Here is a 14984-nt window from a genome sequence, read left to right as displayed (position 1 = left end):
TCCTTCTGGCGGTCTAACATACGGCTTAGAATGCCATGTGTTCTTCGGTGAGGTGCTGGGTGCCAGACATGGTGGTGGGTGCTTCCTGCTATGTGGTCTGTGCAAGGGGTGGGCTCACCTTGATGGTGCTGGGCTGCCCTTCTACTGGAGGTGGGGTGCGGAGATTGTCCATGATTCGATGGAGTTTGTCGTAGTCGTTGTCCTGGGGGTCGTCTCCATCCTCACTGACATGATATCTGATCTGCTCTGCAGGAGGTGTTGATTGTTCCTATGCAATGTAAAGGGAAGATGCGGTTTCAGTGTTTTACATACAGACTGCATGACAATGTACATTGTGTCTGTTTGTGAGGAGATGCCTATTTGATGCGGGACAGTGGACAGTTGTACTACATCACGGATATGTGGTTGTACTCGTACATTGTCATGTCACAGTTTTTTTCTCTGCTTTTATGGTGCATTTTCCCGCATGACGCATGGGAATTGCAGGCCGGTCAGTGGTTATCGCTGATTTTTGTTTCGTGGTTTGGGACATGGCAGCTTTTATCGCGTTCCTGTTTTGCATTTTTTATGCATTGCATTAATTTCAACGCAGTCATTTGACACATTATCGTGAGTCTATTGCATGGTATCACCATGTTGAGAATACAACGCTAGCACAGCGTTATTTTCCCACAATAGACTGTGATGTGAAAGGTTGAGTTAAGCTAATTTTGCGATGATTAGCACACCTCCTCAGAATATCCCCCATAGTCTTTACATGTGGTGGCAACATAGGTAGAAGTTTACTTAAACCTCGTACAAGCACAAAACAGGTGCTTACCACATTGTTTACGTAACTCTCTAAGGTTAGCTTGTTAGATTGTGTACCATTTCTGATTTGATTTACTTTGGTTTCTTTGGTCAGGGTTCAGAAATTCTAGGGGAGTTTCATGTAGATTTTTGTGGCTGGACAACATAAACACACAGTTGTTTTCCTATTGAATTTTAGTGTGTTTCTATCTAGCCAATCTACAATGGCACTTATGCACTTGTGAAAAGCAGCCAAGGCATCAGGGTTGTTGTTTTGATTGGATTGGATCAGCCAGGAATCATCAGCATAGTTGACTAGCCTGATGTCCTGTGACTTGACTTGCTGAGAGTTATCAAGGGCCTCATATAGTTGTCAAAAAGGATCGAACTGAATGGAACTCTTTGCTCAATAGTTTAAAGTCAGAACAGTAAAGAAACATCAAAATTGCACAACAACGATCTGACAAGTAATAACTCATCCAGGTAAGTATGTGTAGTAAGTGACTACACATACAATTAAATAAAAGTAAAGATGTGTTGTTATGATACAGGTACTGAGTAGCAGTATCAATCAGTAAACGACTCTGTAGCAACTGATAATGGCAACCCTCAAACATTCTAACCAAGAATGGAATGACACAATAGTTCCAAAAGTTCTACTGCCTTATCCCTAACCTCTATTAAAAAGCATCTGCATCTTAAGAAAATGAAACAAATCAAAATAAATAACAAAAAATAAGAGAACATATAAAACTATGAATTTGGAGAAAAGAAACGTAAGAAATAAAATAATCCTGTCAGGCAGAAATTACACAATGCATCTGATTATGACCAAACATTTGTACAAATTGACACAGATGACCCGTAAGGAAAACCAGGAAATAAACTCAGCAAAATCTTGGAATATCACATGGTCAATTGTTCCTACGTGGCCCAAAGAGGACCTCTTAACTGCCCTAATTTGTTTTGGTGCTGTTGTGTCTGTAATTATATTGCTCCACACATAAATACATGTAATGAACACATTAGAATACTTCCTTTATTCTTTTAGGTTTCAGAATTTCTCTCTATTGTTTTTTTTAATTTCCATATAAACAGTTTTTTAAATATTCAAGGACATATAGAAGTCAGAAGCTCAATGTATTTTATCAACACACTTTCTAGAAAATTCTACAACACGTGTAGGTTAAAAGTTCATACATTTTTTTAAACCTAACGATATTTTTTTGCAACATTTTCTCGAACATTTAACAGCACGTGTAGGTTAAAAGTTGACGATTGTTTTAAGTTCGAACAGTGCCTTCCAAATGAAAGTAGCAGGTGTGGTTGAGTTGAGCAAATTTTATCCTATGATATGTACTCCACGTTTAAACTGCTTTTCTGAACAAATCACAAAGATGCTTTTCCACAAAACGAATGTGCACCCTACTTTTAAAAAAACTTTTTTTCATCTCCCAATCAGGTATGATTTGGTATGGCAAAAAAGTACTTCCCCACCTTTAAACATATCTCTTACTCTACGAACGGACTGCATGAGCTACAGACATCTATCCATTCCTCCCAGCCATCCCTTCAAAATGCTAGTGTGGATCGTAGGACACAGCTATGTTTTGTGGTGCAAGAGGTATGCAGAACAGAGACGTATTGACTTAGACCTAGGTTTGCAAAATGTGGACATTAAATGGTTTGCACAGAGAGGATTGAAGTGGCACCAATTGTTTTCTTATGTTAAAACCTGTTTGTATCTCCAACACCCTGGCCTCCTGATTGTGCTTTGTGGTGGAAATGGCCTAGGCACATTGACTGGGGTAGGTTTGGAAATGCTAATGAAGGACACCTTTTGACAATTGATGTTGCTTTTGCCTCAAACTGTCTATGTATATTCCAACATATGCCAAATACATAAGTGGAAATGGTCAAACGATTTTTCCCCTGAGATTGAAAAATCTAGGAAGAATGTCAACAAAGCTGTGTCTGCATACCTCGGAGACCATAGAATGGGGTCGATCTACAACAACAACATATGTTTTGATAGGGCTGATATCTACAGAAGTGATGGAGTACACTTCACAGATCAGGGACATTAAGTTTTTCTGAATAACCAGAAGTTGTGCATCCGCACTTATATGTAGCTCCAACTAATAAACAGAAGAGCTCTTTTTAGAGCCGCCTTATAACTGACAACTTAGGGCCAGATAACGGCAACTTCCAGACCCTCACCAACATTTTTTCTCCACACACCTGTGGCGCAGCGGCAAGACCATATGACTTTGGAGCACAGAGCTCTAGCTTTGATCAATGGCTCTAGCGACAGCTCAACCATGTGACTCAGGGCAATAGCTCACATAATTTCCACGCCAGCCTCCAAGGCCTTCAGACCCATAAGGGTGAGTAGTTTGCGCTTTACAAATGCTGTATTGATTTACCTTCGCACTCCCTGTATAACACCACCTTAGCACCATGTTCAAGTTACTGTGTTTCAAACAAAACTTCCTCCTACTACGAATAAAATATTGCTGACACTACTTGGACAGCTGTGGCACAGCGCCCAGAGCACATGACTTCACACCATAGGACACACAGTTTGGGCTCACGCTTTAATCCCAGAGTTCAGCAGCAGCTCAATTTAGCAGCATGACAAGCTAAGCAATATCTCACTTAATTTCCGTACCCAACACTTTCAGACCGGTAGGGGTCAGTAGTTCAGCGGCTTTATCCCCGAGTCCAGCAGCAGCTCAGCTTACGCCCTCAGCGCCATCACAGCCATAGGAGTGAGTAGTTTGCACTTTACTAATACCGAATTGATTTGATATGCGCAAATTTACCTTCGCACTCCCTGTAGAACACCCCTAAGCACCATTCACAAGTTACAATGTTTGAAACAAAAGTTCCTCCAAGTAGGTATAACTACATGCTGACACTACTTGGACAGATGTGGCACAGCAGCCAGAGCACATGATTTCATCGCATACAACACACAGTTTGGACTCACGCTTTCATCCCGGCAGCAGCTCAGCTTAGCAGCATGAGATTCTAGACAATACCTCACATATTTTCCATACCCCAGGACTTTTAGGCCAGTAGGGGTCACTAGTTTGTCTTAGTTGGTATAAACACATGCTGACACTACTTCCACAGGTGTGGTGCAGCGGCCAGGGCACATGACTTCACAGCATAAGGCACAAAGTTTGGGCTCACGCTTTAATCCACGAGTACCGCAACAGCTCACCTTAGCAGCATCAGACTCTAGGCAATACCTCACTTAATTTCCATAGCCCAGCAGTTTCAGACAGGTAGGCATGAGTAGTTTGCTTCGCACCCCCTGTATAGCACACCCTAAACACCCAACAGAGGTTACAGTGCTCCTACCCTCCTCTTTCCTACTTTTTTCAACCTTTTTTCCCCTTACTCACTACAATGGAATCACAAAAAGGCTGCCAGCACTTCCTAGTTGCAAACGCTTGCACCGCTCGCAGCCAATAAACAGCAAGCTTGTGCTTGTAACTGCTCAGCCAATCAGATGGCAGAATTCCCAAATATTGATATCTGTAAATTTCGATATTTCTCCAAAACTACTGAACGGATTTACTCCAAATAAACAAAAGCGTACTTTCTAGACGAAGACCCTTCTTCCTGCCAAATTTGGGGTAATTCCCTTCACCCGTTCGACCTGTAGCCTTGTCTAATGTTTCCTATGGAAATTGCATGGAGAAAACACGTTTTGTGACCCCCCTTTTTTCTCGGTCCCCCCTTGAAGAATCACACCCAATCTTTCAACATAGGAGCTGATATGAACAAGAATTAGTTTGGAACATTTCATGAAGATTCATCAAACGACGTTAAAGTTATAAGCAAAATCAAAAATGCTCTTCTTATGGAAACTTGCTATATATATATATATATCCAAATACCTCCGTACAAGTACGCAATGCACTCCTAGCATGCAATCACAGTATCCTTAAAGCTTGAAAGGTTATTTATTGATCATTGTATCAAGACAAAAACGAAACTCAACGCGTTTCGGTGGTGAACCGCCTTGGTCACGGGTATATATATATTTGCACAGCTCTCCAATCCTCGATTGAAAGAAAATAGGAAGGCACGCACTTAAGTATTTTTAGGAATTACAGCGACTTTATTGATGCTTGTCTTTGCCCAATGCGTTTCACCTTATCACAAGGCTTTTTCACGGGACGTCAATAAAGTCGCTGTAATTCCTAAAAATACTTGAGTGCGTGCCTTCCTATTTTCTTTCAATCGAGGATTGGAGAGCTGTGCAAATAAGTATCAGCCGGACCCCTGCCGTAAGGCAAGGCTCTGCGTGTAAAACAGAGTGTCAGCGTTAATAGGAGTCAACTGTGTCTGGATATATATATATTTATTTTTATTTTGGGGCCTTTGAGGGGTGGTCAGCTTACCACAAAACCACAGATCCTTAGGCTTGGACGGGACATTTGGAGAGGTGGCCCTGCCCAGCCTCCTTCAGGCTCCAATAGGCTTGGACAGGGAAGCAGGGAACGCTTTTCAGCGTGTGATTGGCCTTCATGCTGCACTGCAGGCTCGCCTCCTGGCTTATTTTGTGGAGGAGTGTAGTGTCCCCCCAACAGGTTAGGCCAATAGAAGATCAACCCCCAACCTGGCTCCCCGGGGACAGAGATTATCATTGAGAAAGACTGTGGAGAAATAGATGTGGAATTAGAGGAGTGGCTGAAAGACAGAGAAACTTATATAGAAGAAGAGATTACCTAATGTCTACAATTCATAATATTACTGACGTCTGCATTTGGTGTCATTCTCAATGCATTAGAGGGAATAGGGTCAGAGAGATGAGTGAGGGTTGGATGATTGGGTTTCCAGTAACGTAAAAAGAAGCATGCTGCATAAAGGCATCTACCACTGATCCAACTTACCTTGTCCCAAAGGAAAGATTTCTGCAATAAGAAACACAATAGATTAGAAACAAAAACCTTTATAAATGTCCAAACAGAACTGATACTGATAATTTCAGAAAAGGAAAAATATGCATTTTCATTGTACATTATATTTAGCATGACATGGGCCTTTGTTTTTGGTGCTGTCAGGTTAGTTCACTGAGGAGCAGATTTTGAACTTAGTGGAAACTTTGCATATGCTGGTTTTAAACAGGTTTTCTGTTAGTGAATTCTCCACAGATGTGGATTCTACTGCAGCAAATGCAAGATCTGGCTTCAGGGCAGGGTGATCTCCTAAAACCACTGATAATGCTCAACAATGGTGACTCTTGTGGTATTTAAAATCATCCATCACACTATCTACAGTCTTACTTTGAAAGAAAGAATAGATACACATTATAGATATCGTTCTAGTGTGGTAGGGTGCTCTAAACAGGAGGAGCTCTCCACCTAAACTTGGCAACTACCCAGAGTTCTCTGTTTCATTTTTGCATAATTTATGCAGCATTCTAAGCCCTAGACATTTGAGGTGAGAGACTTGCACTGTGTTGCGTTGCTGTAGATTTATCAAGCCATGCAGGGCCACGCAATCGGACCTAAGAGTTGCGTTCCTCTTGCGCCCTGTTGCAGCATGCAAGGGCATTGCAATCCTTTGATACATTTCACCCCCCATTGTACAGGAAGACATGGAATAGGATTCACATTCCCGTCAAAAAAGAAGACAAGCAGTTGTAACCAGATCTCAATTTAAATTATTGAATGCATACATGTAATGATAAGGAATCAGTGAAAAAGGAAAGTGTTTTGCCTTTTTAACAGCAATTCATTGATCCTAATTTCCCTCACGTGAGTCAGCTATCATTTAAAGATTTTTCAACTAATCAAGCCTTGGCCAAACAAATGCAGGTGTTGGTCTTTGGCTTTTATTTCAATGAGGTCTCCATAGCCATAGTGCAAACTCTAGAAAGCAGTTGGCACACAGGTAAGAAGAAACAGACTTGCATATAACCTGGATATACCAGTGTTTCATTCTAACAACATCAACTTTCTAAGTGTGTACAACCGTCTCTGCTCTGACCGCTAACCCCCTTCCTATATATACAATCCCCCCATTCAAAAACATATACAATGCCTTGTTGAGCAAAGGAGCCCTTTCACCTCCGAAGGCAATTGATGAGATAGACATGAGCGAGAACACAAGTGTAAGGTAGCATGCGAGGAGCAGACACAAGATTGAAAAGGAAGGGATGCACTACAGGACGGGCATAACATGCGTCTTTTCTAAAGAGCATGTGCTCAGTATGAGTCACTCAGGGGCATATTAACAAGGAACAGGGAAAATTAACACTAAGGGCGCTTAGCGTTATTTTTTTTAGCGCCTGCTATAGCTGGATAATATCACCTGGTTAACGCTAATAGCGCTAACCGCCTAGGTGATAAAAAATCCAGCGATGGCGGCATTTTGGGAGGGTATCGCTGGTAATGCAGCAATAACACTACAAGGATAAGGATATCCTTTTTGATAGCCCATGGTGGATTTAGCCATGGAATCCATCCTCCCATTGGATTACATGGCTTAGTCTGAAAATTAGCAGACGTTAAAAAGCAGCGTTTACCCTGGTTAGCGCTGCTTTTTTGTCTCTAACAGGGTTAGCGATATCCTTGATAATAGGAGAAATGTCGCTTAGCGACATTTCTCCTATTATGTTGCTCTGGAACGCCCACTTAGCATCTCATTAGGACTAGGAGTAAGAGCCCAGAGTTCAGCAAACCTGTGCCCACATGTTTAAACACTGACAATAATGCGAGTGTAAGAGAATTGAACACCAGTACAAGGACAGAGGGGCATATTACAACGGCCAGCAATAATTAGATTATCGCAGGTTATCTCTGCTTTTTATCGCTATGTTAGCGCGTTAACAACGTGTTACTCCAGAGCGATAAAAATTCCAGCGATAGCGAGGTTATCGCCCTTTTGCAGGAAACATCACTGGTTTTCCAGCAATGTTCCCTGCAAAAACGTGATAACCTTGCTGATTCGACCACCAGAGTCGTATCAGCAAAATCCACCCCCTGTGTTAGGGGTGACTAAGTCAAGAATTTAGCAGGCATTCGTTTTTGGAGAAATCAGCAGTTTTCTCCAAAAACTAACGTCTGCTAAAATGCTACGGCATCCTTGCTGATGGCGCGAAGCCCCGCTATTGATGTCCTGACATGTGGTGTATGTCAGTAACGCCCACTTTGCATCTTATTATAGATGCAAAGGTAAGCATAGTGCAAAAGGGTGCTAACATGCGATTATGCATGTTAGCACCCTCTTGTAAATAGGGCGATATTTTTATCTCCGCTGTTTTGGCTTTTTGAGCCAAAAAAAGCGGAGAAAAAGCCGCCACAGTACTTTCAAATCTGCATGTTTGACTGCTGAAGATGGCGCAAATGAGAGCAAAAATGGGGGTCTTCATTATAATAACGATATGTGGACTAGATGCCAGATACAGAGTTCTGTATATCTGTGTCCACATGTTTTAACACCAACAATATGGCGAGTGAAAGAGAATTGAACAAGCCGATAGTACTTTCTAATCTGCATGTTTGACTGCTGAATATGGCGCGAAAGAGACCCCATATGTGGGTCTTCATTACAAGAACATTGACACTTATGTAGATATTGTCTATTGTCTCCCTATTGATGTCACCCAGTATATGAGGAACTCCTCGTGTTTCACCTCCCAGGTACTGCTGAAGCCTGGCTAGTTTACTTGATTGGGTGAGTCTCCATCATGTCTGCTGCATTTTATATTTGCCACAAGGGCTGGAGTTCACACTAGCTCACTGTGGGCACTTACCGTGTGGCCCTGTTTTTAAACAGTTTTTATTGTCCTTTATGCATTTGCATTCACGGTTTACTGATAAAGATACAAAGTCAGAGTCACAAGGGATTTGAAATTGCATAAATATATGTACCACACTGATAAAACCAATGCCATACTTTCGCTCCCCACACAGGTAGTTCCAGGTCTGACAGGTACACTAATAGGTAGTCACTTGGTTGATGTGAGTATGATTCCATGTCACCAACCCTAGAGTGTAGATAGTCTTCAATGTTTTGGTCCTGTTGAATCGCATGTAGACTTTACATTGAGCGAGAAACATGTTGACCTTTATTTAACAATAGGTACGCTTAAATCCAAAACATAATACTTAGCAGAGTGCCTTATTGTTTGGTTTTACTTAGGGTAGGAGACCTATTGATTAAAGTTTGGTTCACTGGTACTCCCAGCCCTATTTTAATTACACTTTCAATCCATACATCTTCATATTTCTGGCCCCTCACCCCCACTTCACCATACTGCTATTGGAAAAAGATCTCCGCTAAAGTGCCCCTACTATAGGGAGCCCGTCGGGTATTGCACAGCCGACCCGACGAGGAGCAGCCCAGATGATGAAGCATGACGCCCAACTGGGTGTGTGAGGGCATTAAAATCCAATATATGGACTCCCAACTTTGAACCCCCGTGGTCTGGCTGAATTTGTTTTTCCTTGTTCTGACTCTGATCCCTGAAGAACAGCATAACCTTATTTTTCAAGACTTAGTCTGGGGCATATATGCTGGACCTCCCTCTCAGTCAAGGCCTCCAGTCATCCCCTTTTGGTTATACACTCATTCTTATCTCATAACAACACAATAACATCAAATATATACATAAGAGTGTGGATACCTGGAAAGTGAGCGTGCACACATACCACACAAACCACTTGGAACCTTTGCAGTAATGAATCAGGTATCATTTAGATGGGCTGCATACTGGGTCCTTTTCCCTGGTGGCTTTCTCACCTTTTGACCTCCCTGAGTCGCTGAAGATCATTAGGACACTTAAGTCAGGCTCCCCTACTGATCTCTGTGTTGCCAGACTCCTGGCCTTCGTCGCAGAGGCAGTAAACCCAAAATCCAATAGACTTATCAATTTGTCCCTTCAGGAGGCCCTTGTTCCTTCAGTTTGGAAGCAGGCAAAGATTTTGCCCCTCTTAAGACCTTGCGTGCTGCGCCGATTCTCCCCCGGTGCTGAACATTCCAATCGCGGGTGTGGTCATGACGGAACGGTTCCGTCATGAGCACAGCGCGATCGATGCTCATGACGGAACCGTCCCGTCATGAGCATCGAAGGAGTTAAAGAAACCAACATCCGATCCACGGAACCCAGTTAATTACAGCCCCATCTCCCTCCTCCCTATTATGGTGAAAGCCTGTGAAGAGGTGGTCAATTAACAACTCACAGACTTCGCCGAGGGTTCTGGCCTACTTCATCCAGCTCAATCGGATTCAGAGCCTCCTATAGCACTCGGTTATGGTGGAGGTCTCAGAGGCTATTCAGGAATGTCTGGATACAGGAGTGAGGGCAACTCCTATTTTGTTGGATCTCTCTGCAGCATTCGATACTGCCTCCCATTCTTTGCTGCTCACTCAGCTTGAGGCATGGGGATTTCGGGTGCTGCTTTGAGTTGCCTCAAATCTTTTTTGGAAGGATGCACTCACCAAGTTTGGATCCCTCAGTTTTGCTCCTCACCTTAGAAGGTGACCACTGTGGTGCCACGGGGGTCCTCCTTGAGCCCCTTCTTTTTGACCTGTATGTCACTCCTCTGATCTAGAGCTGGGAGCCAAAATCATAGCTTATGCTGGCAGTACTCAGCTGCTGTTTACCTGGGTAAAATCTGACTGCTCCCTTTTACTGGCCAAAAATTGCCTTGCCTCAGTCTTTCAAAGCCTTTCCTCAGCACAGATTAAATGTAATGAGGGTACGTCTAAAATTCTTCTCTATGGGTCCTTCCCTCCCAGTTTAGAGAAACTCTATGGCCAGCGGATTTCCCTTTTGCCACGGGGCAACCTGCAAAAAATCTGGGGGTCTGATTTGAGGAGAATTTTAGTTTTTCCACACAGATTAAGAAGTTAGCTGCGAATTGCTTTGGTTTACTTAAAACTTGAATGAAATTTCTTTCGCTTCTCCCCAGAGCAGCTAAGGAAACAGTAACCAGGACCCTGATACTCACGATACTCTCATGGCTCGACTACGCCAATGCTTTGTAAGCCAGTCTGCCGGGCCATCTTTTTAATAAACTACAGGCTGTCCAAAATGCCGCTGCAAGACTTGTCTTTAACATCCCGGTGAGACGGCATTTCTGATCATTCCACTGGCTGCCTGTGGCCAAGCGAGTCAAGTTTAAAGCTCTGGCCCTCGTCCATCGTGCATTGCATGATGGCGACCCCTCCTATTTGCGGTAGCGGTTCCAGTTATAAGCACCGTCCAGATATCTTTGTTCTTCTTCTCAGTACCTGGCCTATACTCCCCGCTTCCGCCTCACTAGAGTGGGGGGCAGCGGCTCACTTGCTGTCAGAGCTACCTCAGCCTGGAATATACTCCCTCTGCCTCTTCGCAGCATTCAAGAATCTGTCTATTAAAAAAAAATTGAAAACGTATCTTTTTACTTTAACCCTTTCGATGCTCATGACGAGCTCAGCTCGTCATGAGGCACGGTTGAGCTGTGCTTATGACGAGCTGAGCTCGTCATGAAACCATAGTATTCAAAGCCTCCCAGGACAGGAGGGGAAAACCCTTAGCAGCCAAGGTGTTAACGAATCTTCAGGTGTCTCTGCTTACTCTCCCTTTCTCCAGGCTAGTGTCGGAACACTCCTCGGAGTATATGTGCGCGCTACAAGTGCAAATAACATTACACAACATACCTACTTACTGTGATGCATAGTCCAACTAACCATGACAGTTTGAACTTTACTGTGCAGTGATGACTTTTCTGATGGCCCTGTTGGGGTTAGAAAATGGGATACCCTACAGACGAGTGAAAGTGGATGCTTCAAATCGATTCAAGAGCATGCCGGCTCTCTGTCTGCAGATAGGATTCCGATCATGCACCTCCTTTTATTAACTTTGAGATATCATATAAAAATTGTCATTGAAAATATGTAATTCCATTAACACATACTTAGAGGTCAGCGGTCTCATTGAATGCAGTTAAATTAGACACACACATTAGACCACTGTAATCTTTGGCCTATTATATAGCTTATATTGACTTTAAACCTGGGAGACTAAATGATCTATTTAATTGGGCAAGATAGAAGGTCACAAATAAAGCAAGATCTACTCATGTTCATCAATCGTAAACGCCCTCTTATTTTTTCCAGATATGTATCTATACTGGTAAAAAATATTAAGCTAATTATTTTACCAGAACAACCAAGAATCCGTTCAACGGGACCAAACATGGCAGAACACTGATTAAAGAGAAAAAGGCAACTAGTAAAGAAAATAGAATAAACAAAGCGGCATATTTACAAGGGCATTATTGCCAATTTAGCAGCACTTTTTGCCACTAAAGCGCCTATAATTTTATCACCCTATTAATAAGGCAGCACTAACATGCATTAGCGCATCTTAGCTGCCGTTTTATAATGTCACGCATCTTAGCGATATAAATCGCTATTGAGATGCAAAGTAGGCATACAGTCCTGTAACACAATGACAAACGGTCGAGAACAGGGCATCACGTTATTTACAATGCAGCCCCAGAAATACGAAGCGATGAGGAAAGCCGCGCTAACTGCAATTTACGCTGGATTCTTACGCCTGGTCAAAACTTGACTTAGGCATGTTTTGAATGGGTGGTGGATTGTTTGGTTATGTACACACTCCCCTTTTATCCAGATTTTCATTAGCGTGTGAAATCATTGCTTTATTTCACAGGCTAAAGAGGAATATCGCCTTCTATAGTGCAAGAGTGCTTGCTTTGGTACAAGGCAGCGATTTGTGCACCAGCGCAGTGAAAAAGCAGCACCTCATAGATACAGCCCAGTCCTGTCTTTTCTTTTGACGCAAGGCAGCACAGAATAGTGCGTGAAAAAAAACTGTAAATGAGGCCCTGGGTTCCTATGTTCTGTGCAAGATGGGAGGGGAGGATGTAAAACTGCTTAGTGCTCCATCTCTCTACAGGGTATGGACTTTGCAGAGGGACACAGGCCCAGATCTAATCACGTTGGTGCAGATGACCTTTCCAGGTTCTTCCGCTCAGAAGATGAAAACTGCCAAGGGAATGGCTGCGTTGATCCACACTTTTCATGTGGGGGCAGTGTGAGAAAGTACCTGTTTTGCATGGTGAGATCCTTTTTTTGTGAACTGATGCTGCCCAATTCGTAAATCTGCACCATTGGGTACTGCTGTCCTGTCACCAGAGTATTTGCTATTACCCCTAAAACATGCTAAAAATGTTAATCTTCCATAGAAATATTTAGCTTACAAGTAAGGCCCTAGTATATGTTGTAAAAAAAGACACCAAAGTCACCTGTGGACTGCTGCACCTACTGTGCCATTCACCGGGCAGAGAAAGAAAACATGTTTAATGCCCTCATGCAGCTTTTAAACTTGCAGACAGCCATATCAAAAATCCTTTTGACAGGAGGGAAATCCTATTTTAAAATATTAAGTTAGTCACTCCGAAGTAGGGTTTGTGTCACACAAACTATCTGGCATTTAATAGTGGAACATGTAATATTTGAATGTTTGCATGTTCCTACAATGACTGATCCCTAGAAGCTATGCTCACTGTGACTAGTTTTATGAATAGGAAGCTACAGTAATACTAACAGGTAAATTGTGTAAATATTTTCTTTGAAATAAGCTACGAAGACGGTTTAACCGCTTGGATGTGTTGGACGTCACGACGAGCGTTTGCGGAGGACGGCCCCCAACCGTCGAAACCACATCGACCCTTTATTTAGCCTTCATCGCAGTGGAATTTCCGTTGCGGTTAAAGGGTTAAACATGGTTATAACATTAATGAGAAACAGATTACCGTCACGGAAAGACAGGCGGTTTTTGCCATTGGGGGCCCGTAGGGGGCCCCCAGGGATTCTTGGGGGTTGGGGGTGAACATGGGGGGTACATATGGCACCCCCTTGCAGTTCCATGCACAACATGGCAGGCACCGTGCGGTGCCTGCTACATTTTGCATGGAAGTGCACAACATGCCTTCTTGGGATTGCGGCGGACAGGAATGCAGGATGCGCCTGCCTACGTGATGGGCGCATCACACTGAACCCCGCACCAATGGCGGACTGGCCCCTTCCACGGTAGGATGGTGGGCGGACAAAGCTGTTGCTGACGTGGCACAAGAAAACAGTAAACTATATTGTTATGTATTCTGAGCAACTTTGTACAACATGTGCAGCCTGAATCCCAAGAAGAGTCTGTGAATAACAAACATAATGTACAGTGTATTCTTAGAACAATGTCACAAAAACAATGCTTGTTTCCGGTCCAGGGAAGACATGGCGTGGCAGTTCGGGCTGGACTGTTCCCATGAGGCACAGGGTCAGATTGATTTGCATATGGTCATGTCTGAACTGGGGTGGTGGAGTGAGCTAAAGAATGGTGATGGATTAAACCCAGATCAGTTGACTGGGGGTGAGTGTTTGATTTGCTCAAACGCTCCGTCCATCATCCCCTTTTGTGTCACAAAAACAAATGAGGCAGACTAAATATCTAAGATACAATATAAAGGGAGAACCAAAGTGGACCCGGAAGGAAAATCACCACACCTGGGCCATGATGGCCTTTACTGGAGGGTGTCCTGTTCCCCAAGTGCTATCCCTGAGATCCTTGGAGTATTAGAGTGGTAAATATTAACTGATGCAGCTAGTCTGAAAAGTTGGGACTTCTGCAGAACCTTGCAGATTAGCTGCCCAAATTCAGAAAGACTTAATTTGAAACAGCTTAAAGCTTCCCCCATGGGTGATTTTAAGCTCTAATAAAGAAAAACATTGACTAGCCAAAGCCACGAAAGTATCCGCCTAATGAGTAGACTTTTGCTTCTGCCAAAATGAATTACTTCAGTGGGACCTTGTCCAGTGGCAATCTGGATTTGGTGGAGCGGATACAGCCTCAACCCTGCCCTGCAGGAGGATTTCAAAGTTGAAATTACAAGAAGCGAACCTGGCCAAGGACCCTCTGCTTGGAAACTTCACGAGATCAAGGTCAAGGGCAAATAGGGATTAGTGATCAGCCCATTCGTTTTCTATAGAAGTTTTCATCCTAAAACTTTAAAATAGGCATTTCTCAGGTCTCCTCATTGAATTTTAGTGGTTTTAGTGTAATTGTCTTAGTAAGTTGTTCTTAATTTTTAGAATGTAGTTGTAGGATTTTTGTTGAATGTTGTTTATACTTTTTGACTGTTTGCTATTTTAGTGCTGTTAAATAC

At 43.0% G+C, this 14984-nt stretch overlaps 1 protein-coding gene across 1 annotated transcript in view; it reads right to left on the bottom strand.

The window, feature by feature from the left end:
- LOC147736928 (E3 ubiquitin-protein ligase TRIM39-like) overlaps positions 1-14984 on the bottom strand; it is a 299338-nt gene that overhangs the window by 39329 nt on the left and 245025 nt on the right. The window contains exon 7 of the mRNA XM_086934083.1: positions 5700-5720. Coding sequence (XP_086790209.1) covers positions 5700-5720 — 21 coding nt within the window. The remainder of the gene's footprint in view (positions 1-5699; positions 5721-14984) is intronic.

The sequence above is a fragment of the Lissotriton vulgaris genome, chromosome 1_1 (genome assembly GCF_964263255.1).
Source record: "Lissotriton vulgaris chromosome 1_1, aLisVul1.2, whole genome shotgun sequence".
In the NCBI taxonomy this organism is placed as follows: Eukaryota; Metazoa; Chordata; class Amphibia; order Caudata; family Salamandridae; genus Lissotriton; species Lissotriton vulgaris.
This window is presented reverse-complemented; position numbering and strand designations above follow the sequence as displayed.